The sequence below is a fragment of the Vespula vulgaris genome, chromosome 3, assembly GCF_905475345.1.
Source record: "Vespula vulgaris chromosome 3, iyVesVulg1.1, whole genome shotgun sequence".
NCBI lineage: Eukaryota > Metazoa > Arthropoda > Insecta > Hymenoptera > Vespidae > Vespula > Vespula vulgaris.
In genome coordinates this window covers 214329-238119 of record NC_066588.1, presented here as the reverse complement: position 1 = coordinate 238119, position 23791 = coordinate 214329, and the positions used below count along the sequence as shown (strand labels likewise).

General features: G+C 41.5%; 4 protein-coding genes across 12 annotated transcripts; 1 reads left to right on the top strand and 3 right to left on the bottom strand.

Annotated features, from left to right (window-relative positions):
- Positions 1-3945: 3945 nt before the first annotated feature.
- On the bottom strand, positions 3946-7446 carry LOC127062224 (S1 RNA-binding domain-containing protein 1). Of its 2 annotated transcripts, none has more exons than XM_050990048.1 (3): positions 7326-7446; positions 4976-7182; positions 3946-4884 (listed from the first exon to the last, which is right to left on the bottom strand). In XM_050990048.1, exons 2-3 carry the CDS (start codon positions 6881-6883, stop codon positions 4114-4116), a joined length of 2679 nt encoding a protein of 892 aa, XP_050846005.1. In that variant the 5' UTR covers positions 6884-7182; positions 7326-7446; the 3' UTR covers positions 3946-4113. The 2 variants fall into 2 exon arrangements, with proteins under 2 accessions (XP_050846005.1, XP_050846006.1); XM_050990049.1 differs by lacking the exon at positions 7326-7446 and having other exon boundaries at positions 4976-6900; positions 6974-7268.
- On the bottom strand, positions 7407-19784 carry LOC127062226 (serine/threonine-protein kinase OSR1). Of its 2 annotated transcripts, none has more exons than XM_050990054.1 (11): positions 19173-19784; positions 17168-17299; positions 12912-13507; positions 11887-11999; positions 11547-11797; positions 11231-11403; positions 10450-10687; positions 10245-10359; positions 9902-10164; positions 9381-9567; positions 7407-9298 (listed from the first exon to the last, which is right to left on the bottom strand). In XM_050990054.1, the coding sequence occupies exons 1-11, from the start codon at positions 19220-19222 to the stop codon at positions 9221-9223; spliced, it is 2196 nt and encodes a 731-aa protein (XP_050846011.1). In that variant the 5' UTR covers positions 19223-19784; the 3' UTR covers positions 7407-9220. The 2 variants fall into 2 exon arrangements, with proteins under 2 accessions (XP_050846011.1, XP_050846012.1); XM_050990055.1 differs by having other exon boundaries at positions 10450-10685; positions 11238-11403.
- On the top strand, positions 12378-22772 carry LOC127062252 (uncharacterized). Of its 7 annotated transcripts, none has more exons than XM_050990122.1 (4): positions 12378-12884; positions 20294-20491; positions 20560-20709; positions 20793-22772. In XM_050990122.1, exons 1-4 carry the CDS (start codon positions 12882-12884, stop codon positions 20955-20957), a joined length of 516 nt encoding a protein of 171 aa, XP_050846079.1. In that variant the 5' UTR covers positions 12378-12881; the 3' UTR covers positions 20958-22772. The 7 variants fall into 7 exon arrangements, with proteins under 7 accessions (XP_050846079.1, XP_050846075.1, XP_050846074.1 ...); XM_050990118.1 differs by lacking the exon at positions 12378-12884 and adding an exon at positions 13360-13496; XM_050990117.1 differs by lacking the exon at positions 12378-12884 and adding an exon at positions 16318-16557.
- LOC127062228 (tRNA-dihydrouridine(47) synthase [NAD(P)(+)]-like) lies at positions 21104-23748 on the bottom strand. The gene is made up of 5 exons (XM_050990059.1): positions 23519-23748; positions 22035-23319; positions 21548-21915; positions 21339-21467; positions 21104-21247 (listed from the first exon to the last, which is right to left on the bottom strand). Exons 1-5 carry the CDS (start codon positions 23605-23607, stop codon positions 21175-21177), a joined length of 1944 nt encoding a protein of 647 aa, XP_050846016.1. The 5' UTR covers positions 23608-23748; the 3' UTR covers positions 21104-21174.
- Positions 23749-23791: the final 43 nt, after the last annotated feature.

Below are 23791 nucleotides of genomic sequence, written 5' to 3'. Positions count from 1 at the left end.
GAACGTTTTCTCTATTTTCCGTCCTGTCGGGCGGATAAAGTGGAAGAACTATGGCCGCACCATGCCTGCCCCCGTAGCTCTCCCAGAGGACACCTTAGTTTCGCACGTGATATTCCCAAGTTGGCAGCGTCTTAACGAGGAGAGCTCTCAGGTCCGGCATCGCGCGCGCTCCCGAGTCCTTCGTGCTTTTCTCCCGTCTACGAGCGCTACCTCTCGAAAACACCTACACCGGAGAATACGCGCACGTACGCGTCTGTCCTCGACCCCGCTACCCCGCTGTTCGCTATTCTCTTTCATTTACCAACGAGAAACGTTCGAGTCGCGAAACCTCGGAATTCCAACTAGTCTCCTTTCCTCTCCTCTTCTCCGTACCTCTCGTGAACAAAACTGTCCTACGGTTTCCCTTACGGCTGCCCGAGTAATCTCCTCTTTATTCAGACGCGATCCTCTCTTCCGTCGATCGAAATCAAAAGGGAATCGACGTGGGTGAGCAGCTGGGATTAAATCCCGTTTCAAGATTTTCATCCTACACTTCGAGAGCTTCCAACCGTGCAAGGTTGGATGACTTTACATGGACAAAATTCCATCTCCTACGCGTATAGTTCATACGCGACGACGTTGGAGCATTTCGTCGGGACACGTAACGAGCGTTTTTGAGCGGTTGCGAGAGCGAAACGAAACGTTGCTTCTTAGCCCTCGTCGGACCGTTAAGAGGGCCAAGCATTCGCTTCCTTCGAATCTCCGTCGGGAGTAACGAGATAGGGAGAGATCAACGAGCTTACGAGAGTTTAATCGAGCGACGACCTGTCAGAAATAAAACGTAGCCATCGCTCTTGCATTAGGTTACGTTCTAGGCACCTACCGTGCCGGTGAGTATACATTAACGAGCTTCTGCCGGTGAGATCGAGAGAACCGTATCCTCCTACGGGAGGGATCGAGATCGTGACGAAAATATTACACAGGAAACTGAAAGGAAAGTGAAATTTTACTCCGAGTTAAGGATTCAAAGGCAATACGAGAGGCGGCTAAAGTTTGCGAGCTATGCGAAAAATAAATGCCATTCCACGGTTAGCTACCGTAATACGATTTGCGCTAGCTTCGTAATAACTTTGCGAGCCGCGTAGGCGAGCCAACCTAAATGTCGGTGGACGTTAAGGTCGAAAGTCTACCTCCTACGTGTACGAAACGTGCCTACGTAACGTTTCAAGCGCTATAGTCGAGCTATGTGCGTGCATTACTGTGTGTGCGCGCGCGCGCGCAAGCCCGCCCGCCTATCTGTGTGCATCGATTGCCCTCCTATTGCGGAATCGTCTTACACCTTGCCTTTTATCGCTACGCTTTCGTTTTTCCCCCTCGCCGTCTATTAAAACAACGCTACGCTTCGATTTCAAGCTTAAAGGCCAAACGTACGAAACGTTTCATAAAATCGCCGCGGATCGTCCCTCCTCTTCGAATATCAAGCTCGGCGATTCGGAAAGGACCGGCCACGAAAGCTCGCCAAAAAATATCGAGAGTTTTGTTCGCGCACGTAACCCACTGTCGGTGATTAATACGACCGTAAAACTCTCCGCGGTTGGCGCTGCTCCACCAAGCGAGAATATTCGGCGCAAAGAGAAATAAAATAAATCTATTTGTTTGTTTGTTTGTTTGTTTGTCTGTCTCCCCTCACGAAAGAGGACCGAAGGAGAAGATAGAAAACCGATTTACCTTTTCCGAAACGATCGTCCATCGGATGAACCTCTGTCGACGAGCAACGGCAACGTTATCGTCGTCGTCGGCGACATCGTCTTCTTCTTGCGAGGGTTTAAAACGCTTTCGACGCAGTCCGAGCGCGCTTCCCTCCAGTCATTTGCCAAGATTAAAAATCGATCCGAGCCCCTTAACGTATCCTAATGCATGGGAGACATTCGCTGATTAAAAAGTTCGATGTCGTTCGTGAAAGGGATCGAATGTGATTCTTCTCGCGTATACCTACCGGCGTATTTTTCCTTTCTTTATCTCTCCTCCTTCTTCTCGGTGGAGTGAAAAATTTCGTTAATTCGCGTCAATGTCGCGGATCGATAAGGAACGTGGTCGAGAAGCATCGAGCGGAGTTCCGTAAAACGGCTGATGCCTGAAAACGGGCGCCGCGACGTCTAGACGCCAGGGAAAAAAGCACTAGCGCATCGGGCAGCATCGTTGTTGGAATCGTCGGCGGAGCACCCCTTGCCCTGCTCCGTCGCTATGCCGGCTCTATAGTCTCCTAACAGGTACCACGAGCGAAAATAAACATCGTGTCGAATCCAGAGATATTTTCTCAACGGCAAGGATAGAAAATAACAAGCCATTGTTCTCACCCGGCGAATATAAATTTCCAGACTTTCGACAAATATAATAATTGCCGGCGGGCGCTTTTACGAAACGACGCGATTGTTCTCAAGATCAGCGAGCACGCTTTCGCCCGTGAAAGAGACCGCACCACGACTATTTACTTCTATTTTCTCTCGCGATCGGTCGAGCTCGTCCAATTTCTTTTCTATCTCTCTCCTTCCCTCTCTCATCGACGCCTTCTCGTTTCATCCTTTTACAAATCCGAGACCGTCGCGAAGCTCGTACGAAACATTTTCATCTGAATAAAAACTGTTTCGTCGGCCATCGTGTATCCTAGTACCTGTTGTATTATAATTAGCGAAGATAGCGGATAAAACTGTTTCACGGTTGTCACCTTGTTTCCAACTTTTCTAACCAACTTGAAATTTATTTGCGCTCTGGTTGGGTTAATCGACGCGTATGGAACCATTTATTCCTAAAATTTTCAACGCGTCGGCCCAACTCCGCATTGAAATTTAATTAAAACTTATCGGCTATCGTTTATGAAACAAATCTCGTACTCGTCGACTCGTGCGAGAGACGCTTTCTGGGTCACCCATTTCCATCGAAAAATCCCGAGCCTCGATGAATCCTCGAGCAATATCGTTTTATCGTTAAAATAAATAAAAAGCTCAAATAGCAGCTCCGTTGTGCTTTACTTTACCCGCGCGTACCTCTTGTAATTTACCATACGTACGCGGAGAGCAACGCGGGCCCAACGAAGAAATTGTTAAGTACGTGCTTCGCGAAGAAAACGAGGCAATTTTTAACGTTCTCAAGCCGGCTGTCCTGAAAACGTAACGCCACCGTATACCCTCGAAAATGCTCCAAAAGATCGACCTACCGCCGGGATGCCAACAAAGGACAACGATGCTCTAGCACTAAGGAAAATTACGCGATATTAATTACTTTTGGTTTGCGCATTGCCATCTAAATAACGATACGATTAGAAAATGATCGATTAGAGATCGAATTTATTTAGTACAAAATATGCTTTTTTGGATTTGGTACAAACGGTACGAAGATCTACCTTATCGACAGAGGTAAACCGAGCAAAGCGATTACAGAGGGCACTCTTGATACGCCACATTGGAAATTTTATTTAAACGTGCTTTTTAAAGTGGTCTTAAAAAAAAAAAAAAAAACGATTCCATCAATTATAAAGAAATTCGCAGTCGGGCGGTTTTATGTATATGGCCTGAATAATGTATCATACGCGCTACGAATGCCATATCGTGTCTTTCAGTACCCTCGCATCCTTTCGTTTCTCTATCGCGATATATAATTTTCTCGGATACCCTCCCCTGTCAGGTAATAAACTATTTACGAACGCGTCCCTAGAATCATTTTTCCATTGTCGAATAAAGCCAGAGTAAAGAATCAAGTTGAAATCGAGAGAATGAACGAAAGGAAAGAAAAAGTAGCTTCTTACCGTTGCGCCACTGAACGGCTCATATCGATCGACAAACGGCGGAGAGACTCTTGGAACATAGTCTACCCTTTCGTTCCGACTCGCACGTAATAAATCCATCAAATCCTCTTAACAAAAGGATCGCTCTAAATCCTATTTTTTTCCAAATCAAACTTTTCTCTATCTTTTCTTATTCAATATTTTCAATGGATGAATTTATTTCGCTCACAATCCGTACAAAACGTATATGGGGATGTACATAATCGATGATAAAGGAGACGGTAAAAAAAAAAAGTATTTCGATCGTACTTGACGCCTCGCACGATCGATAAAGAAAATCTTTCGATGTTAGTTTATAAGACCTTCATTAATTCCAAGGTGAACCTATTGCGACGATGTTCGATGTTGATGACTTTTACTTCCACGCGTTGACCTATGCAAAGCGTTTGATCCTTGCACCACTTAGTGGGCATAAGACCGTTTCTTCCTACCCCAACATCTACGAATACCCCAAAATGCGTGACGTTCCTGACAGCCCCGCTTAAGATGGTACCATTGGTCAAGTCGTCGATGTTTTGCAAAGAAGCACGAAACAAAGGACAGTGCGACTTCATTCTTATGTCTTCGTCCTTTTTCATAGTCAAGCCTTTTATTATAACTTCTAACGTGGCTTCGTCCGTCTGAAATTTCTTATGAAAACTCGAACCACCGTCTTTCACGTACGATTTTATTTTTTCCACGAAAGACAAACTGCCTATTTCCTTTACATTACATCCAGACGATTTTATAAATTCATCCGCTATACCATATGACTCCGGATGAATCCAAGTTTGATCCAAAAAATTTGGAGATGAATCAGGATATTTGGATTTCTTTGCTTTACTCCCACTAACAACCGCCGTCTCTGGTAGAATCCTTATAAATCCGGCACACTGTTCGAAAGTTTTGGTGCCAATGCCTTTTACGTCCAAAATCTGTTGCCTGTTTGAAAATGGACCGTGTTTATTCCTCCATTCTATGATGTTAGTTGCTCTAGATACATTCAGACCAGCGACTTTTTTAAGGAGAGAAAGGGAAGCTGTGTTGACGTCTACGCCGACGAAACTTACAGCCTCTGTGACAACCTGTAAGGATAAATTAAAATCACCCAATTATCGTTATATCAAGGAATGTACCGATGTTCTCGGTAGATCAACCAATCGTACGTATACTAACTTCGTTCAACGACTGTAACAATTGTTTTTCGGGCAAATCGTGTTGATACATTCCAACACCTAGATACTTTGGCTCTACCTTGACCAATTCGGCAAGCGGATCTTGTATACGCCTTGCGATTGAGATCGCAGAGATTATATTTGGATCGAGGTTGGCAAACTCGAGTTTGGCTTCCGAACTGCAGCTGTATACGGAAGCTCCCGCTTCGTCGACTATCGTGTAAGAAACGTCGAAAGGCTCGAAGGCATTGGATTTGATTAAATTTGACAGAAACACTTCTGTTTCTCTGCATGCCGTACCGTTGCCAAGCGCTATGACAGTACTATTATATTTCCTTACCAAATCGGTCAAAATTTTAATTGATCTTTCTGAGCCTTCTGTCTTTTTATGAGGATATATTATAGCAGTTTCCAAAACGCTTCCTTGTTCCGACACTACTGCTAATTTACATCCGTGAGAGAAGCCCGGGTCTATACCTAGCACGATCTTTCCTCGTACGGGAGGTATCAGTAACAACTGTTTGACATTGATAGCGAATACTTTTATAGATGCTTCTTCAGCCTTCTCCGTTAACTCGCTTCGTACTCTTCGAATTATTAGTGGTCTAATAAATTTCTTGTAAGCATAATCGATACTATCTTTCAATAATGTTAAATGTAAGCTCGATGCTCGAGCTCCGATTTTGAAGAAATTCAAACAATAATTTTTAAATCTATCTACCAAAGAATCCGGTATAACGATCTTCACAGCGAGAATTTTCTGCGACTCTGCCCTATTGATAGCTAAAATTTGATGCGGCTTAATAATTCTTGTGTTGCTTTTGAAATTGAAATATATTTCATACTTTTCTTCGTCCTTCTTCTCATTCTTGGACTTATCGTTCAACTTTGATCGTAGCGTCTGAATCTCTATAATAGATGCTTTTTCAAGCGTTCTCACTTCGTCGAAGGTAACTTTATTTTTACTTATCGTGTCCGCTATGATATGTACAATTCCTTCTTTCACTTGTTGCTCGCTTTGCAGCTCTTTCTTTTTTCGGTCGATCAGCGACGACATAGGAGGAATTTCTGTTCCTTCTATTACGGCGTTACTTACCGGACCTAAGCCCAGCGACTTGGCCCTCTCCGCCAAGGATCTCTTCTGGTTAACTTTAAACATAGAATAAATATGCTCCAAATCGTCCATGGATTTGGTAGACATTATGGCAGAATGAATCTGCGGCGTCCACTTTCCCAACTTATCAACGGCTTTAATAATCGTGACTGCGCGATTCTTTATTATCCTTACTCGATCGAAGGACTCCTTCACAGATCTTAATCGATCCGGTTCCATACCACCCGTCATGTTTTTCCTGTACCTCGCGATAAAAGGTATAGTATTTTCGTCTTTGAAAAGTTTCACAATATTTTGTGCTACTTGTCTATCGATATTCTGTACTTCGCAAATGTAATCCACGTCGGTCCATTCTACGCATTTGGTAGAAAAATTTTCTAGATCTATTTCTTTCTCTTTCTTTGGCCGTTTGAGCGATACATCTTCGTTGGAGTTGTTTACATCTTTCTTCAATCTTACCTTTTTTCCATTAGAAACATTTGACTCGTCTATATCCTCGTTTTTCCTTTTCACACCCTTCGCCCTTGTACATTCGTCTACTTTTTCCTTCGTCATTACATCTTCGTCGTTGTCTTTATCGATATGTTCTTCTCCAATTCTCTTACCTCTTACTTGTACATTTCCTACTCTCTTTCTCTTACCTTTATCAATCGTTCCTATTTTATCATCTTCAACTTGAATTTTTTTCTTTACAACTTTCCTTTTGATTTCTTTCTTCTCGTTCTTCTCATTTTCTTCTTCATCGGAGGATATAATTATTGGTGCGTTTCGTTTACTCCGTAAAACTCTCTTCATATTTCTAAATTATGTTTCTGGAATGTTACAGAATAACGGATACATGAAGTAAACAGTAAAAACATAGCGCGTATGTATACATCGGATAACCTGTTAACAATATACGTTGCGTGTATTCCTTTCGATCGGATGTTTACAGCATCCCTGGTGACGATCGTAGGTACTTGAATGTTTAAAGTTTTTACCGCGAAAGTTGGTAAATATTCTAACCATACGAATGCGTATTCTCTGACATTCTAATCGTTTTGAAGAATACACTCGTCCGATTTAGTAAGAAAAAAGCGACTTCCATGTATTTACTAGAAAGAGCGATATTTTATTGCGACGACGTGAATCGCTTATAAGTCATTAATAAACTCGCTCAGATATTTCGTGTATAAAAAGAATTATATTATCGATTTATAGAAATTCTATAAAAATTAAGTTAAAATTAAGTACTAACTTGCATATCCCTTTCTTCTTTTTTCTTTCCATTGAACCACACTGTTCTTACATATCAAGTGATCGTAATAATGCAATGGAATAAAGCACAATATTTTTCATTACTTAATATTGTTTGATATTGATACAAATAAATTACTTCTTATATCGGTACATAATCAATCGTCACATTTTGTTTGGCACCATTTCGATGATGCTACGAATGATACGTCGCGGTAAGAAAATGATAGAGGTTGAATATTACGTCTAAAAGCTTGTGAATCGACAGCGAGTATAGTTTTCTTTTGGGTTGGGGTGGGGGATAAGGCACATGTATCATGATAATACAGTTACGCTAAAACATTCGGACTAAATTTTGTTCGAATCCCGATGGTGGTAAGCCTAAATACTACCAAATAGTGCCATGTTCGACGTAACTAATTTTTTCTGCTTCTACTTTAGTTTGTATAACATTATTATTATCGTTATTATTGTTGTTGTTGTTGCTTTTGGCTTAATAATAATTATGCTCATTTTCCGTATGTTCTATAGTAATTATTAAGCATACAAGATACATCTGCCGTTTAATGAATAGAGTATTACATTCGTGACTTCAGAATTGATAAAATGATTTCTATATATATTCCGAGTAGAACTAAAATAATTTAGCGTTATTATCGCAAACACGATATTGTGCCTTGCGTGTGTGCAAGCTAAAAATGTTTCTGATTTTTCGTTCATATTTCGTAGTGAAAAAGAAACCTTGAAATAATAAACAAAATCTGATAATTACATATTTCTCTTCTTTACTATATACAAGCCTGGCTATATTAAAACTTATGTTACAAAATTCCATAATATATTCAGAATAATTTTAATCATAAATAACATATAACTCTGATCTCATATATTTTGTGGCAGGCTCACGTTGCGTACAGGTGCGCATATATGTATCTATACGTATATACGTATATATGTATGTATATATATATATATATACACATATATATGTACATATATATATATATATCGCTTTTGTAAAAACGATTCAAGAAATAAAAGTCTTAAATCAGTTCTATCTAAAATCTTTAAGAATATGAATATATTATTGTAATTCTATTTAATTAAGTACAAAATGTGTTCTAGTACTTTTGAATCTTCGTGTAATATTTCATTGATTCTTCATCAAATATGATAATTAAAATGTAATAATTGATATTTTGTACAGGACTTAATGACTTTAATGACACTATATTATAGTGCATCTTATATATCCTTCGTTGAATAAAGGAAGAAAGTTATATCGAATAAACAAACGAGATATTAAAGCACCTTAACTGATTTCATCCAATGCGTTCTTCGGTCGTTATTTCAAGTGCTATGCTCTTTCAATGTGTGCAAATTCTTTCAAATTTACAGCCAACAACTAAGAAGAGAAACAACTTAACGAACAGACTGGATCGCTAATATTTACATAAATTAAAGTAATATGAATCATTATAGATTAATAACATGAACTTTTAATTTTTAGATTAAGAGAATACGTCTAATTTGCAAGCCTTCTTGGATAATAATCGCGTGGGTTGCGTCTTACCGTATGTTACGCGAACATAAAATGGACGTAAAAATTTTTTTCAAAGGTTCTTTGTCACCGGATATAATATTTTTACGATGTACTATCTTGTAGGTTCTATGTCCTGTGTGATCAAATTACCTGAAAAATCATAGCAACTGAAAAGAGTAATCGCAAAAATACCAAAAGCTAGAGCCATACGTGTGAAACAAATTCGTCGATGGTTTATACTGTACAATGTTTTTCTATAACGATCAAACGGTATAGCTATAGCCTTTGATTCTTTCTGCATCATATATCACGTAAGAGTATTATTCTGAGACTTCAGAATACTACGAAATCGTTTAATCCGTGATGGAGATCTGAGCAAATCCTATCAATGCTTTATCATCCGGTACTTCGTTGGCTGCATGACCAGAGTTCTAGAAAACAAATCAAAAATAATTGCAAAGTTTTTCACCTGCACGATAGTGCAAAGTAACGAGAGAGCAAGTTTCGTTTTACCAATGAAAACGTAACAGTCCGCAATTGTCCGGCACTGTCTATTAATTTTTGTAAATTCGCTGCTATGACCACAATGTCTTTTCCGTCGACTAATCCTGCGCCAACCAGTTCGGCAGCAATGCCCTCCGCAGAATCAATTCCCACGGCAAATTCGAATCTGATGTCGTTTAGTTCACGTTTCTGATTACTAAAAAACAAAAAATAAATAAATAAATAAACAAATAAATAAAGAATAACGAATAAAAGAGGAATAAAGGAAAATAAAAATAAACAAAAATAAAAATAATAGCTTAACGATTAAATTGTTATTTAAAGATTAAATCGTAGAGAATATAGCAACTTGTTTTAAACAAATATTAATAGGATCAGGAAGGATGGACGTGTACTTGGACTTTTCTGCGAGGGTGAACTGGGTATCTGGACGGCTGCAAGGATATCGTTGGATATATGTATGTGTATATATGATAACATCAAAGAGTAGAACATTTAATAAAAGTTCTTTCGAGGTATTTAATATGTACCGTAGTCGTAACACCAGATTTATAGGAACATTTTGTTCGGCAGCTTGTATAGCAGCGTGACTTTGCGTCGTCTTGACCTGAGAGTAAAACTCGTCTTGTTCAAGATCTTCTTCGCTACTCGCATTCTCTATCGTATTGACTGGTAACGCTTCTTTGCCCTCCTCGCCGCTAGATGCACTATCCTCCTCTTCCGACGACCAAACCCATTCCCCTGTTACCGTTCTATGTAAACGACCCGACGTACCCGGTTGCCTCTTCGATGCCTGTTTTTTTAGATCGTAACGATATTTCATATCGAAGAGTATAGATCAAGCGTATATCTTACGTTTCCAAACAAACATACCTTCTGTACTCTAGTTTCGAGACTTGGACCTATAGCGACTAACGTTTGTTGCAAATATTTCTTGTCTTTAGCCTTTTTGAAAAAGGGATGTTTCAAAAGTTCTGTAGCAGTTGGTCTGAAAGAAAGGGATTTGACTCGATACACGTGTACCATTACATGTACCCACTTACGTCGGTTCTGTAAACGTACGTGCCTAGTTTATTACCTCTTAGTTGGATCCTTTTGTAAGCAATCGACGATCATTTTACGGAATGTTTTACCATACGCTTTATACTGATCTTTATCATCCGCCGCTGTGTCCAAGGTCGGTGGATCGTTTTGTAAAGTGAGCATCAATACCTTCATCGGTGGATACTTGTGGTAAGGAGCGGTACCGCTTGCCATTTCGATAGCAGTGATACCGAGCGACCAAATGTCCGCTTTAAAATCATAGCCATGGTCCTGCAAATAAATATGCATATCATAATTGCTTTTACGATAAGTATATTAAACAAAGATAGACAACACTTAAAAGAAGCGTGCTTCTAGAAATGACGCGAAAACTCGACGTAACTCGAAGAATCAACGTCGCAAGCATCTCCAAGGATAACCATCCTTGATATACTCATATGCATTTGCACGTCTGCAAGCGCTCAGCTCTTTAAATACACGTTCTATTCGAATCGTTGGAAATAACGAAATATTTTCTTCGTTAACAATCGGTAATAATCGGTAGTATCGAGTTCATGCAAACGGTGTAACGTAAGGGTATCCGTTGTATCTCGTTTCTTAGAAATTAAAAAGCGTTTTACCGATGCCTCTTTAGCAGTAGATACGATCATGTGTAAACGTATTTAGTATTTAAACTTAACAAAAAGCATAACGTGTTTATAGCGATAGTAAACTGTACATCTTCGTCTTAGCACTTCTCTATGCCAATATATGTAAATGCAACAGAAATGTAGACACAGAAAATGCAGGCTAAGAAGTTGTAGTGTTACTTTCCTCTCTCACCTGCTCCATGACCTCAGGTGCCATCCAACATGGCGTTCCCACAAAAGTGTGCCTAACTTTTTGTCTGCTTAGATCTCTTCCTGTAGCGAGCCAAGCACTGACACCAAAATCAGCGATCTGTACAGTACCATCTTCTCCTAGTAGGATATTACCCGCTTTTATGTCCCTAATATCGTTTTGTTTTTTTTGTTAAAAGTCATATACACTAGTAAATTAATATCTTTAATATAATTATATTCCCATTTAATACACCAAACCACAAAGGTTAAAATTGTTAAAATAAATGAGAAAGAATATCGACAAAGATACCTGTGGATTTGACCATTGCTGTGAAAATATTCAAGACCTTTTAGGACTTCTCGAAGTACGGTAGCTATCGTAGCTTCGTCGAACACTCCGTGTTTGCAGTTGGTGGTTCTAGTTTTATGTTTGATTATATCTAACAGGGATCCACCTTCCAGTAGTCTCAGAACGAGCCAAAGTTCTTCTTTTACGACAAACGACGTGTAATAAGTTACGACGTTTTCGTGGTTGCAAGAAGACATAGCTTGTATCTCTTTCTGTTTAAATAACGACAAACGTGACGATAGTAAAGGCGTATCGAAAGAAAAGTACATAGTAATTACTCGTAAATTACAAATACTCTTACCAATAATTCGTCCATGCTGGTATTCCATTTTTCTAAATTTATTCTCTTTATAGCACATTTTTCTTGGCGTGGAATACAAAATGCCGCGTGTACTACTGCAGTGGCTCCAACACCTTTGAATATTAATCAACGTACGATAAGTTATTCCGTTTCTACGATAATTGGATATAATGAATAACAGTTCGTATACAACGTATTTTTAGCAAACCTATCAACTAATCAAGGATAAAGTCAAAGAGCGAGAATAGTGCCACGATACGTAACAGCTGCGTACGAATAGTACATAACAAACATTCGATGAATCTTTAACGGAAAGAGAGCAAGAAACGAAGCAAAACAAACGATCGATGCCAACCATTTAGGTTATAATATGCATATATATATATATATATATATATATAGCAATGGAGTACAATATCCACGAAGAAGGGTTAGAGAAGGGAGAGGGAGAGAAAGAGGTAGGGAGAGACAGGAGAGGGAGAGAGAGAGAGAGAGAGAGAGAGACAGACAGACAAGATCACGAGCATATTTCTATGTGAGAAACGGCGAGAGAACGAATGTTTAACGTACGTTATGCACGAAAGAAGAATGGAGAAAGACAGAGAAAGAGAGAGAAGCGAGAAGGAAGAGAGACAGAAACGAGGAATTCGTTATCGCGAAGGAGCCGGTTAAGACTCCTCGTCGAGAATGGCGTTTCAGAGGTGGTAGAGAAAATCTTTAGGAAATAACTGGACGCGTCGTCGAACATCGTCGAGCACTACGTCATTCTCGTTGTTGTTCTGTCATCTCGAAAAAATTTTCGGGGAATCGTGAAATTCGACGAAGCGATAGTTGACTAAAAAAGAGGGGGGAGAGAGAGAGAGAGAGAAAGAGATGGGAAGGAAGAAGACAGAGAGAGAAGAGAAACGAGCGACCGGCTCCGATTCCGAAAGATTTTCTCTGGACGGTGGCTGGTTTGCGCGATACCTAGAAGGACAAAGGGATAGCAGAGGGGAATGGTAAGCGGCGACACGGTAGTTACTCACCGATAACCTCTTTGAGCTCGTAGTCGTCCTTGGTGTTCGGCCAGCCTTGCACGACCGCGGTTGAGCTCGCAGACGCCATTTTGTTAGCCAGTGCCGTGCCAAGGCGCGCGTGCTTACTGGCAGCTCTGGCGCCCCTTGCGAGTAACGAGGCGCCGCCTCCGCTCTCACCTCCGCTCTCGCCACCGCCGCCGGCGTTCCCGGCTCGAATGGCACGCGCCGCCTGACCTCTGAGGCCGCCGCCGCCGCCGCCGCCGCCGCCGCCGCTGCCGCCACCACCGCCACCGACGACGCTTTTCTTGCTATTACCGTTTTTATTGTTGTTGTTGTTGTTGTTGTTGTTGTTGTTCAAAACGTTGCTTTTCTCGCGAATACCGCTCGAAAGGACGCTCGATAAAACGGTCGAAAAAACTCGCGTAGAGTTTTGCCGATCGTTTCGCGTTGCCTGCACTTCTTCGTTACCGTTGCTTTTCGTCGTTGTTGTCGTAGTCGTCGTCGCCGTCGTCGACGTGGATAATTTAGTAGGAGTCGTCGAACGAAGGGATCTTTGACGAAATATTCCAGAAGGGCAAGATGGCAGAACGTCCGGTGAGATTTTTCTGTCGAAAACGTAAAGTCACGTTGCGATCTAATTTTTGCGATCTTGCGTTCGAAGATTCAAGGATTAAGTCGATTATCTTTGCGCGTTACAAGACGAACTGTGTAAACGTTGTCTTTTATTTGTCATGTCTTTGCAAAAGATAAGGCCGCCTCGGCCAAAAAGAACCAAAGAAAGATTTACTTTAGAATATAAAAACTTTTTCACTGCTTTCCGCGGATACGTACATACAATCCATAGATCGTTTAGTCACACGTTTACGATTACGTCCGTTTTGTTGGTTGACGAAGAAAAGCGCGTTTATCGGGCATCAATTACGCGTAATCGCGAGAAGACAAATGCGTCGATCTCGTGATTATGCGTCCTACGCGAAACTCGTTTCGATTCATTGAAACGATTGAGGTTTCTCAAGGAACCGAATCACCGACGGTCCACGCGTACGCTCGAATTGATCGTAGACGCAGCAAACAGACGGTTGCGTTCATTTATTTGAGATCAACCAAAGGGTCTTCGAAAACCAAAGCGATTAATCGTAACGTTCTTGGACCGTTTCTGAAACGTTTCTAAAGCAATTTCTCTTTAATCGACGAATTCTTATATAACGGATATGGATAAAAAGAAGAGAACGATTTTGACGTAACTTTTGAGCTACTTTCAATTCGAACGGAAGTAACAAGATACTTACGTGCGATCGATCCCTTTCTTTCCTCCCTCCCTCCCTTTCTCTCTCTCTTGTTTTCCTTTTTTGTATTCCTGGTTTAGACGATATTTATCGGACTCGAGTACCGCAGTCTGGCGCGTTCGATCGAACACTAGCGCGCATTCGTTCTTTCGGTAAAGGACTTTGCGTCGCGCGACCGATAATCCTACTCCGGCTGTCAAACTTTATAAAGAATCCCGCCATAATTCTTGGCCCTGTGTTATTGGTCATGACGGAGAGAACCGTTAATTTTAGCGGCGCGCTATTGGTCGTGACGCAAAATCGTTAACCCTTTTGCTTCAAAGGCGGTATGTATATTCGAAGACTCGTACGTACCGTCTTTGGAGTGGACGCTCGAATGGGAAGGGCGTTTATCTGTGTCTGTATTATATATACTATATCTATTATATTATATTTTTTTCACACTTTTGTACAGACGGGATTATTTGGCAACGATGGATGTCTCGGATAGTCGATTATCCTGAGACAATCGACTATAAACGATGGATACGTGCAAGGAGGACAAGAAGAAACTAACGAATAAATTTCCAATTGAAACAAATATCGACGATATGCAACGTTCCATCGAAAGGGGTTTTCACGAAATCGTTTTATTTATTTTATCAGCGAAAAATTCGGCGAAAATTCGAAAGATCGATGGGTTTAGAAACTGTGTTATTCGTCTTACGGCAGGATAAAACTAACGCAATGCGACGTTGTTTTATGTATCGTACCGTGTTTTGAAATTTTTCACAGCGAAAAATGGGATTGTTATAATCGTTCGTTTACATTTTTATAACTTGATCGCTCGATGATTAAATCGTACGTAATGTAAAAAGAAATAATAATAAAATAAAAAGAGATAAAAACACGTTAAAATAAATTATGATCATTTTCAAAAAGTAATTCGAATTATACTCGTAAATCTCATGTGAACCTCGTCTTAGAGTTTGGAGATGAAAAAACGTGCTGTCCGTAGGGTCGATCGTGTGTGCTTAGAAACGCATCGGAGAAAAAAAGGTTATTGATTTTAACAAGAAAATGAATAGTACCATGAATTACTGTGAATCATCACTTTCCTATCGAAATCCAGGATACTTCCGGAAAGACATTTACTTTTACCGCTTACTATTGTTTACGAAACCAACTATACGCAGCTTATCTTATCGTATTGGATTTGCAGACCTTATACGCTATGCGTATGAAATATAAAAACAAGATGAAAACCTCTCAGAATCTTAATCGGTAGGATTGGGAGTTGCTACCGTATTCGTTGCGCGAGCAAAAATAATTTCGACTAACGAGATAACCGTGCATACAACTATTACGACGGGAAAGAGATAAAACTCGAAATAGATAGAATAGAGAGTAAGAACGCAGCACGACTAGAGAGAGAGAGAGAGAGAGAGAGAATAAAATTGGTTAGGTTGATAAGATACGACGAATGATTATGGTTTTGATAAATGTTACGCTTTTATTAGGTACATTAATCGACGACGCATAATTTTTGGCAAAAGGATTTTGAGAAAAAGTAAGAAAAAAAATCTTGGTTCGAACGATACCGACCGTGAATACGAAGGAGCCTTAGACGATCGCGATGCAACGCTGAGAGTCGAGGTGGCAAATTTGAAATAAAACTTACGGTACGAATCGGTTAATGAGATACGTTTCGACAGCCTCATAATCCTGAAACGCGTTGCCGCCGTTAATTCGAGCGAAATCGTTTCGTGTCTTCGTTGAATTAACTTCGTAGAACTAATTACAAAGTCTCAAGGCTCGAACGTTCAAACTTAATTACTCCGACTCTCGATTCGTCTTTTCCTCTTTCCCAGGCGTTCGTCCGTCCATTTTGGAACGAGAATTTTATTGTACGAGTCTTCAGACGCGTAGGTGGCTCGCAAAAATATTGAAAAACGATGTTGGATCGAACCTTAACGAGGATTTTTGGATTTACCAACGATATCGGTGACGATAGCAACCGATATCGGTGCTCGCCTCGCATTTATAAATCTCTTAAATAAATTGTTCGGTTGCAATCCTACTGATTTAATTAATGTCAATCGATCGATCCGTAGATATAAACGCTCGACGCGTCAGATGCCACCGAAGCTTTATCTCTGATTTTCTCTATTTGTACAGGAATTTTATTTTAACCTTTAGCATCGAGCGCAAGCGGGTATGATTTTCCCTCTGGAAACGATACCTTCTCCGGTATATAATCTGCTCGACTTTTACTTTGATTTTACAAAAGGTTCGCAACTTCTACGCTTACCATCTTGACTCGCGTGCTTCGTCAGATCGAGTGGAATAAATCAACGAAACGCCGAGAGATGTACGGAAAACTATTTTTAGTAAGTTGTTTGACTTTTTCTTTAATCGTCCTTAATCGAGAAACAAGTCGGGTAAACAAATTTTTCGAGTGCAAGAGTGCTCATTTCTAAATAAAACGACATCGTACGACGAGTAGAAGGACGCGCTATGTTTCTTGCGAGGCGCTAATGAAATTCTCACGAGCCACTAAAATATGTCGATTATGCGACGGGTTTTTTGTTCGACGATTTATTTTTTGTGATTTCAATGCGGTCAGGAAACCGTGTGCGGAAACCGAGAGACAGAGAGAGAGAGAGAGAGAGAGAGAGAGAGAGAGAGAGAGAGAGAGAGAGAGAGAGCGAGACGATCGGCCTCCCCTCTCTTCATCGAAAACGATGGGAACGAGATCGCGTGACGAGTTTACGAACGATTCGTTTAGCTCGTTAAGGCCCGTCGACTTCCCGAACTTTAAAGCTATGCCTTTCAATGCCTTTTCGTTTGGGATAGTTTCGATATCTTTCTTTCTTTCTTTCTTTTTCGCAAGTACGTAAATAACAAAGTTAATTTTAATAGAAAAAAAAAGGAAAAAAGAAAATAAAGGCAAGGAAAGCGACGACGCAGAAAAGAAATTAAGAAACAGGGTGTACTCACCTACTTCTACCGAGTACCAAAGTCGTGAGGAATCTGTTATCTTGAAACTTTAGCTTCTCCTCCTCCGACGGTATCGGCGCCGTGGCATCCAGTGCACCGGACTTGCGTTGCCTCATAATGTTATCTACGACGCTGCAAACGGACGTGCGAGCTCGTTAGACGGGTTGCGGCTCGTAAGGCGTTTACCGATTCGCGTCGATCTCTTTTATAATTAAAACGCGAATATTTTAGGATTTTTCAGTTCGAGCGCGTCGATTCGATCCTTCGATCTTTAATTCGCCGCTCAACGACAAATCTCGTCGTTTCTTTCGTCTTCGAATTCGGATTCTTTCGCAACGTTTAACTTCCGATAAAGTTTTCGATTAGGAAAAATCGACGGAACGATCGGAATCGTAAGACGGTAGCGTAGCGTCTTATCACGGTCGAAGGAAGCCACGTAAAATTCCCGCTTGCGAGCGTGTGGAATATTTCTAAATTGGCGGTCGGTCGATTGTCACCTAAATACCTAAATGGAATAATTGGAGCTGGATTGGCCTTACGGACTATTTTTAGCCACCGCCAAGGGGTAAGCCCTCTAACGTTGGCTAAAAATAATCTTATCGCAAATTTACCGTCCCTTCCTTCGAGTCAATGGTCCGTCGTACATACGTCTTTCAGTGACCGGCTAGTAACCTCTTTTTATTTTACATCATTTGCACGTACAGTCGTATTATACCGTAGATCAACGAATGTACAACTTTTCGGACGAAGCAAACGCGTTACGGAGTTCCATTCGAATCTTCTTCAACGTATGTATTCGCTTAAAATATCTTATTTCAATGTTTAAAAACGCGATTAACGCGTGTAAATCCGTTTCTCTCTCTCTCTCTATTTTTCTCGTCGTATTGTGGTCTAAGTATATTTTCAAACACTAGAAGCGCCCACGAGACCGTTTGCACGGAATGCGTCAGCGTTGAAGAAGAATCGAGAGATCTCCTCCGGCTTTTTTTTCGTTTCTTTCGTTATATCCTCGCGCAATCAAGGCGCGTTCGACGGGATCAAGTATTTGGATTAAATTTAATTTAATTCGTGGGCCAGGACGAGGATTTTCGCTGAATTTTCTTGTCGTTTCGCACCCACGTCCGTTACGTCAGAAACACTAATTTTCGAGGCACGACGAGAGAAAATCGTTCCGTTCCACGAAATTCGACGTACGCCTCGGCCATCCACGTACGTATCGTATTTCATTTCCAGGTATTCCGATTTATACGTGAATATCGCGACATTGAAAATAAGATCGCGCGTCGGCGGATCGTATTTTTTCATTTCTTATTCTCGAAACTCGCTAACGGCACGTGCATTTGCTATCTTTAAATGCATAGCTTAGTCATAGATCGATCATGCGTGCGATCAACGAGCACATTTACGAGTACATTTGAACAAACACGTCCACGTGTATCTTTTCCGATGATCCGTAATTGTTCTAAATGGAATAACTAGACGTCGTCCCGTGGTCGTACCGTTCCAATTTACTCATTCTACTAATCTATTACCGTATATCGAGGAACGCAAGAAGTAGCGATTTTCGGAAAAGTTGAAACAAGTTGGGGAAAAGCTTTAGTCGGGGAGCTCGCGAGACGCGCTCCTTTATTAACGGATTAACGCGTAATTACGTTAACGGTTAACAGTACGTAAACAGCTAATGACGAACGAACGGGGGGAAAGGAGAGAGGAAGGAGAGGAAGAGAAAAAAAGGAGCAAGTTTCGAGCGCTGGCACGGTTTGACTTTGTCTAATAGCGCTCTTCATCAATGAAACCTCTGGTCAGGCGGTCGAGGGTCAATTGGTTATTAACTCGGCCAGGAATAATGACCATTAAGCCGTTTCACTGTCATGAAAATCATCGTTACGAACGGGAAAAGGTTGCGTTTCGTGGCCGATATTGGATCGATCGTAAATCGCAATTGGAAAAGGGCGAGCTCGAGTCATCGCCGTTTGCTGTAACGCAGATATTTCGTGTGTCTCACCTGCCGGACGTAGATTTCAAAGTTCCGTTCGCGCAAAGATCGGTCGCCATGGCATCGTCGTCGTCGTCGATATCAATGAAGGTGGAAGAAGCTCGACGACATCTTCGCCGCGTAAAATTTACGCGTTTAAACGCGCGATCGCCGAAAGGGTCGACGTCGTACGCTGCCGGTGCTGTTGCCTCCTCCTCTTTTTCTTCGACGATCGGAGATAACGATAGAGAAAACCGAGAAGAAAGATCGAATAGGAAAGAGCGAAAGAAAAGACCGAGCCCGCGACGGAGCGGAGAGATGCAAATTCCGGAGTAGATGTAAGTTCGTCGTCGACTGAACTATGTCAGACGGGAGCGCACTTCTCAATTGAATAACTACCTACCACGGACCGACGAGCGCGCTTCTCGCGTCGATCGCGCGCCTCGCTCCTACGCGCTCTCGCGAACACACGAGAAGAGAATTTATCGTATTTCGTCTTTTTTTCTCTTTCTCCTCCGTTACCTCCTTCTCGACTTTGGTCTTAAAGAAAGGCAACGAGAGAGAGAGAGAAAGGGAATCTTTCTCGCTTATCCGCGTTTCAAAATGAAAATCGTTAGTTGCCTCTTGCGCTTCGTCGATACGACGTCGCTTGGAAGGCACCGCGCGAATTAAGCGAGGCACTCGCGGGGAAGAATAATTTATATCGTACGACATGGGGCACGTTGACTCAATCAGGGCTGACCTTGTCGGCCGAGCCAAGTCTGATTTTCACGGGAAACCGATTAACGTTCATCGTCGAAAAGACGTCATCTCGATTCGATTCGAAGACAACAATCTCCGTCCGTTCGCTCCGGACATTGGACGATGGAAAACGTGCGATTCTCATACGGCTTCGAAATATTCTCTCGCGTATGGCGATCGTCGTCGGTGATTTCGTGCTTTCGCGTAAGGCGCAATATCGAATAGATGATGATTCACGCGAGCTTCGCTCCCACTCGATCGGGCGGTGCTGCGTCGCCCCGGTACCCTCGGTACGCGCGATTTACGACGCTTCGTCGAGTTCGATAGAACCATCGCCGGCCCGATCCCTGAGCTTGGAACCTTTACAACTCGCTCCTTTTACTTCGATCAACGTTTGCTCTTTTCCATAGGTCGCCGAATTGCTCGTGCTCGCGCACGATTCCACAGCGCTCTACGGGAAAGTCAATCTCACCAAGTTCTTCGAGGGTCACTCGCGCAGCAATCATCCCGCTTTACGAGATCTCTCCTATCTATCGGAGGAGTACGACGGCGTGGAAGGGCCGAAAGACTTTCAAGAGCTCGATCGGCGGAACAGAAATTCAGAGCCTGTAATTCTCTTCGAGATTTATTTACTAGTTTTATCTTTTAACCCTTCTTACCTCCCTTTTTTCATTAGGAATATCTCTGCAAAACCAAGGAACGACTAGTGGAGCTCAGAGACGCAACTTACGACTATCAGCCGTTTCGGTATTACGAAGTCTATTGCAAGGATGACCAGTTTTTCGATCGAGCGGAAGAACGAACGAGAGGATCATCCTCTGCACAGGTTGAACGCATCTTACCGTCCTACTCATTTCCACGATCTACGAAATATCATTGATTTTCTACACGATCGCCCGTTTATTTCAGAAATGCGCTCATCCCAAGTTTCAATGCGTCCAAAGGACAAAGACCCTCTTCTTATCCAGACGCCTCTGGGAGAGCAATTGTTGGGAGCCTATCACCATAGAAATCCCCAGTGGTTGCGATTGCATGTCGGTCCCTGCGTCCGACATCGCCGCTCTTCGTCAATGACGGGAAATACTTAGCTCGTTATCGATCCTCATCCACGCGACTTTAAATTGCGTATTTGCGAAAAAATTTAATGCATAATATTACGTATGACGTTACGGTAGGATCGATTGCATCTGCACGTCGAATAAAATTTTTCCAGATCGGAGTTGTCGCTTGTCGCTAAAGTTTATTTCAAAAGTTCTCGCGAGAGAGGAAAATATAAGATACGATTCTCCTGCTACTTCCACGAATTTGCTTTGTGCTTGGGTAAAAAGTGAAATCCATCGGGTACTTTTCCAAGCAACATTTCTCTAGAAAAAGAGGTCAAGCGTGATACGATACATCGTAGCGATATTAGCAATCGACGTACTACATATGCGTTTGTCGTTTAAACGAACTTACGATATTTTGACCCAATCCGCGCAGTTTGAACTCGCCATAAGCGTTTCCATCTCGTCTCGACCTTTGTAAAACGGTGGCCTCTCGTTGATTCTCTGCGGTGGTCTCTCCAATAGCCCGACCGGCACGTATCTAGAGAAAATAATACAATTGTAAGTTTTCAATCGCAAGCCTTTGTTCCCCTTTCGTAGACTTTCGAGCAAGATACTCGCCTGTGCAAGAAGGAAATCCATTCCAACATGAATCTCCTCGTCGTTTCGACGCCTCGCGTATCGGATCCCCAATGCTCGAGACCGTAATTAGCATATCTCTTCAATATATCGAATCTTTCCGTACTTCTTACGTCTATCAACTTTTTTTCCTTCATTTCGGTAAAAATCCAAGGTTTTATCAATGCTCCTCTTCCTATGGTCACTCCTTCTACGGAAGTGCACAGCTTGAGTGCTCTTTGATAATCGTCGAACGAAAGGACATCTCCGTTTCCAAATACAGGTATGGGCTTTGCTGCCTGGGCACACTTTTCTATATAATTCCAATCTGCGAGTTTCGTGTACCTTTGTTCGCGAGATCTTCCGTGAACCTGTTCGACATGCAAGCGTTTTCGATTAAATTCGCGTACAGTTTTAAGATCGACGATTAAATCAATGATTCGTCGTCCTCTTTCACTCGTAGTAATAAAAATTTATCAAAACTACTCACGGTGATCATGGATACGCCCCAATCTCGAAACTTTGGCATTAAATTATGCGCTATAGGTTTGTCTATGTAAACTCCTGTTCTGGTCTTTACGGACAAAGGTATCTCCACGACTTGACTAACCGACTTTATAACTGTTTCTAATACGTTTAATCTATTGAGCATACCGCTTCCGCCACCTTGTCTGTAAATTAAATCGATAGGACACCCTAAGTTCAAATCTATGAAATCTATATCAATTTCTTCGTTCAATAACTGAGCACATCTCGTCAATACTCCAGGATTATTACCGCACAATTGTATGCCAAAAACGTCTTCGCTTTCGTGTCGTTTTACCAAAGCCCATTCCTCGTGCGCTCCTTTCAGTATTTTAGGAGCCAACGCCATTTCTCCGCAAGTGATATCGGCGCCGTAACCTTTACAAATCCTTCGAAATGGAAGATTACCCACGGTCGTCAAAGGACTCAACATTATTTTATTCTTCCAATCGATCTTTTTCTTCTCCGACGTTCGAATTTTAATCAAATCGTAGTCCTCCACGGGCCCGATTCTCGGTACTTTCCTTTCGGATACGTTCTCCTCTTCGCCGAGGACCTCTTCCGAAGGTAAATCTTTCTCGATTTCTTCGTCGTCTTTCTTTACTTTTGAATATTTCAGTCGAGACGTTTCTTCTTTGTCGCTCGACGTCTGACTTTTGGTAGACATCTTCTTGGCGGAAGGATTGTTTCCCTTAACGATTGTCTCTGCCTTGGAAAAATTATATTTATGCTTTCTAAGCTTATTTTGAAGAACTTTGGACAATTGATTTTGCGTAGACGAGGGTTTCTTTTTAAATTCTTGTAACTTCTTCGCGTCTACTATATTGAAACCATCTTCGGTCAGATGTTTCGAACCCATTCTACACGCGGCCCCTCTAGGGCATCTACCCATCAAATCAAAGAGGTAACATTCCTCGTTGATATCGCTAGGCTTTATCTGTAAATATTCTTTTCGATCGTGTAAGAACGAACAACGCTTATTTTCGCATTTTTTCTCAACCTCCCCTTCTGCCTGATCCGCTATCCACGGGCACAAATTCGATTCGCGCAATGTTTTGAACGGTGGCGGCCTAGCCTTGTTTTGACCCCTAAGTTTTTCTTTCTTATCGTCCGACTTGAATCTTTTCGGTGAAAATTCGTCGGACGTTGTTTCCTCGTCATTCGCGTTAATACTTTCCTCCGCGCTGCGCTTGTTCGTCCCGACGAGGCACTCTTCATTTTGTAATCTTATTCTATCTTCGATTATGAATCTGCAACAAATAAATATTTCTTTAATATTGCGAAAGACAAACGTAAATGTTTACAACTTTTTAAGCCGATCCACGCAAAACAACGAACGAATGTGTGAGACACGACTTGTGGTTATTTGAGGTTATAATTGCATCGTGCGTAAAAATATAATGATACGACGACTTATGTAACGATTATACGTAATAATAAAAAGATTACTCTTCTTTAATAAGGCATACGCCTTTGTGTTTATCGTCGCTGTAATCGAAAGAACAATCTTCACCGCACTTTTCACTGTAATCCGCCATTTGAAACCTGGTACATGCGGCAGTTTCAAGCCAATAAAACTCTACTTCGACGGAATAAGAATCGATAAGTTGCAACGTACAACGATCGTTTTATTAGGGATCTTCGATTATCGATATTGACGTATATGAAATGGAAAGCGATTCTTATGTAAATTAATTTAAAAAAAAGAAGGAAAAACAACAA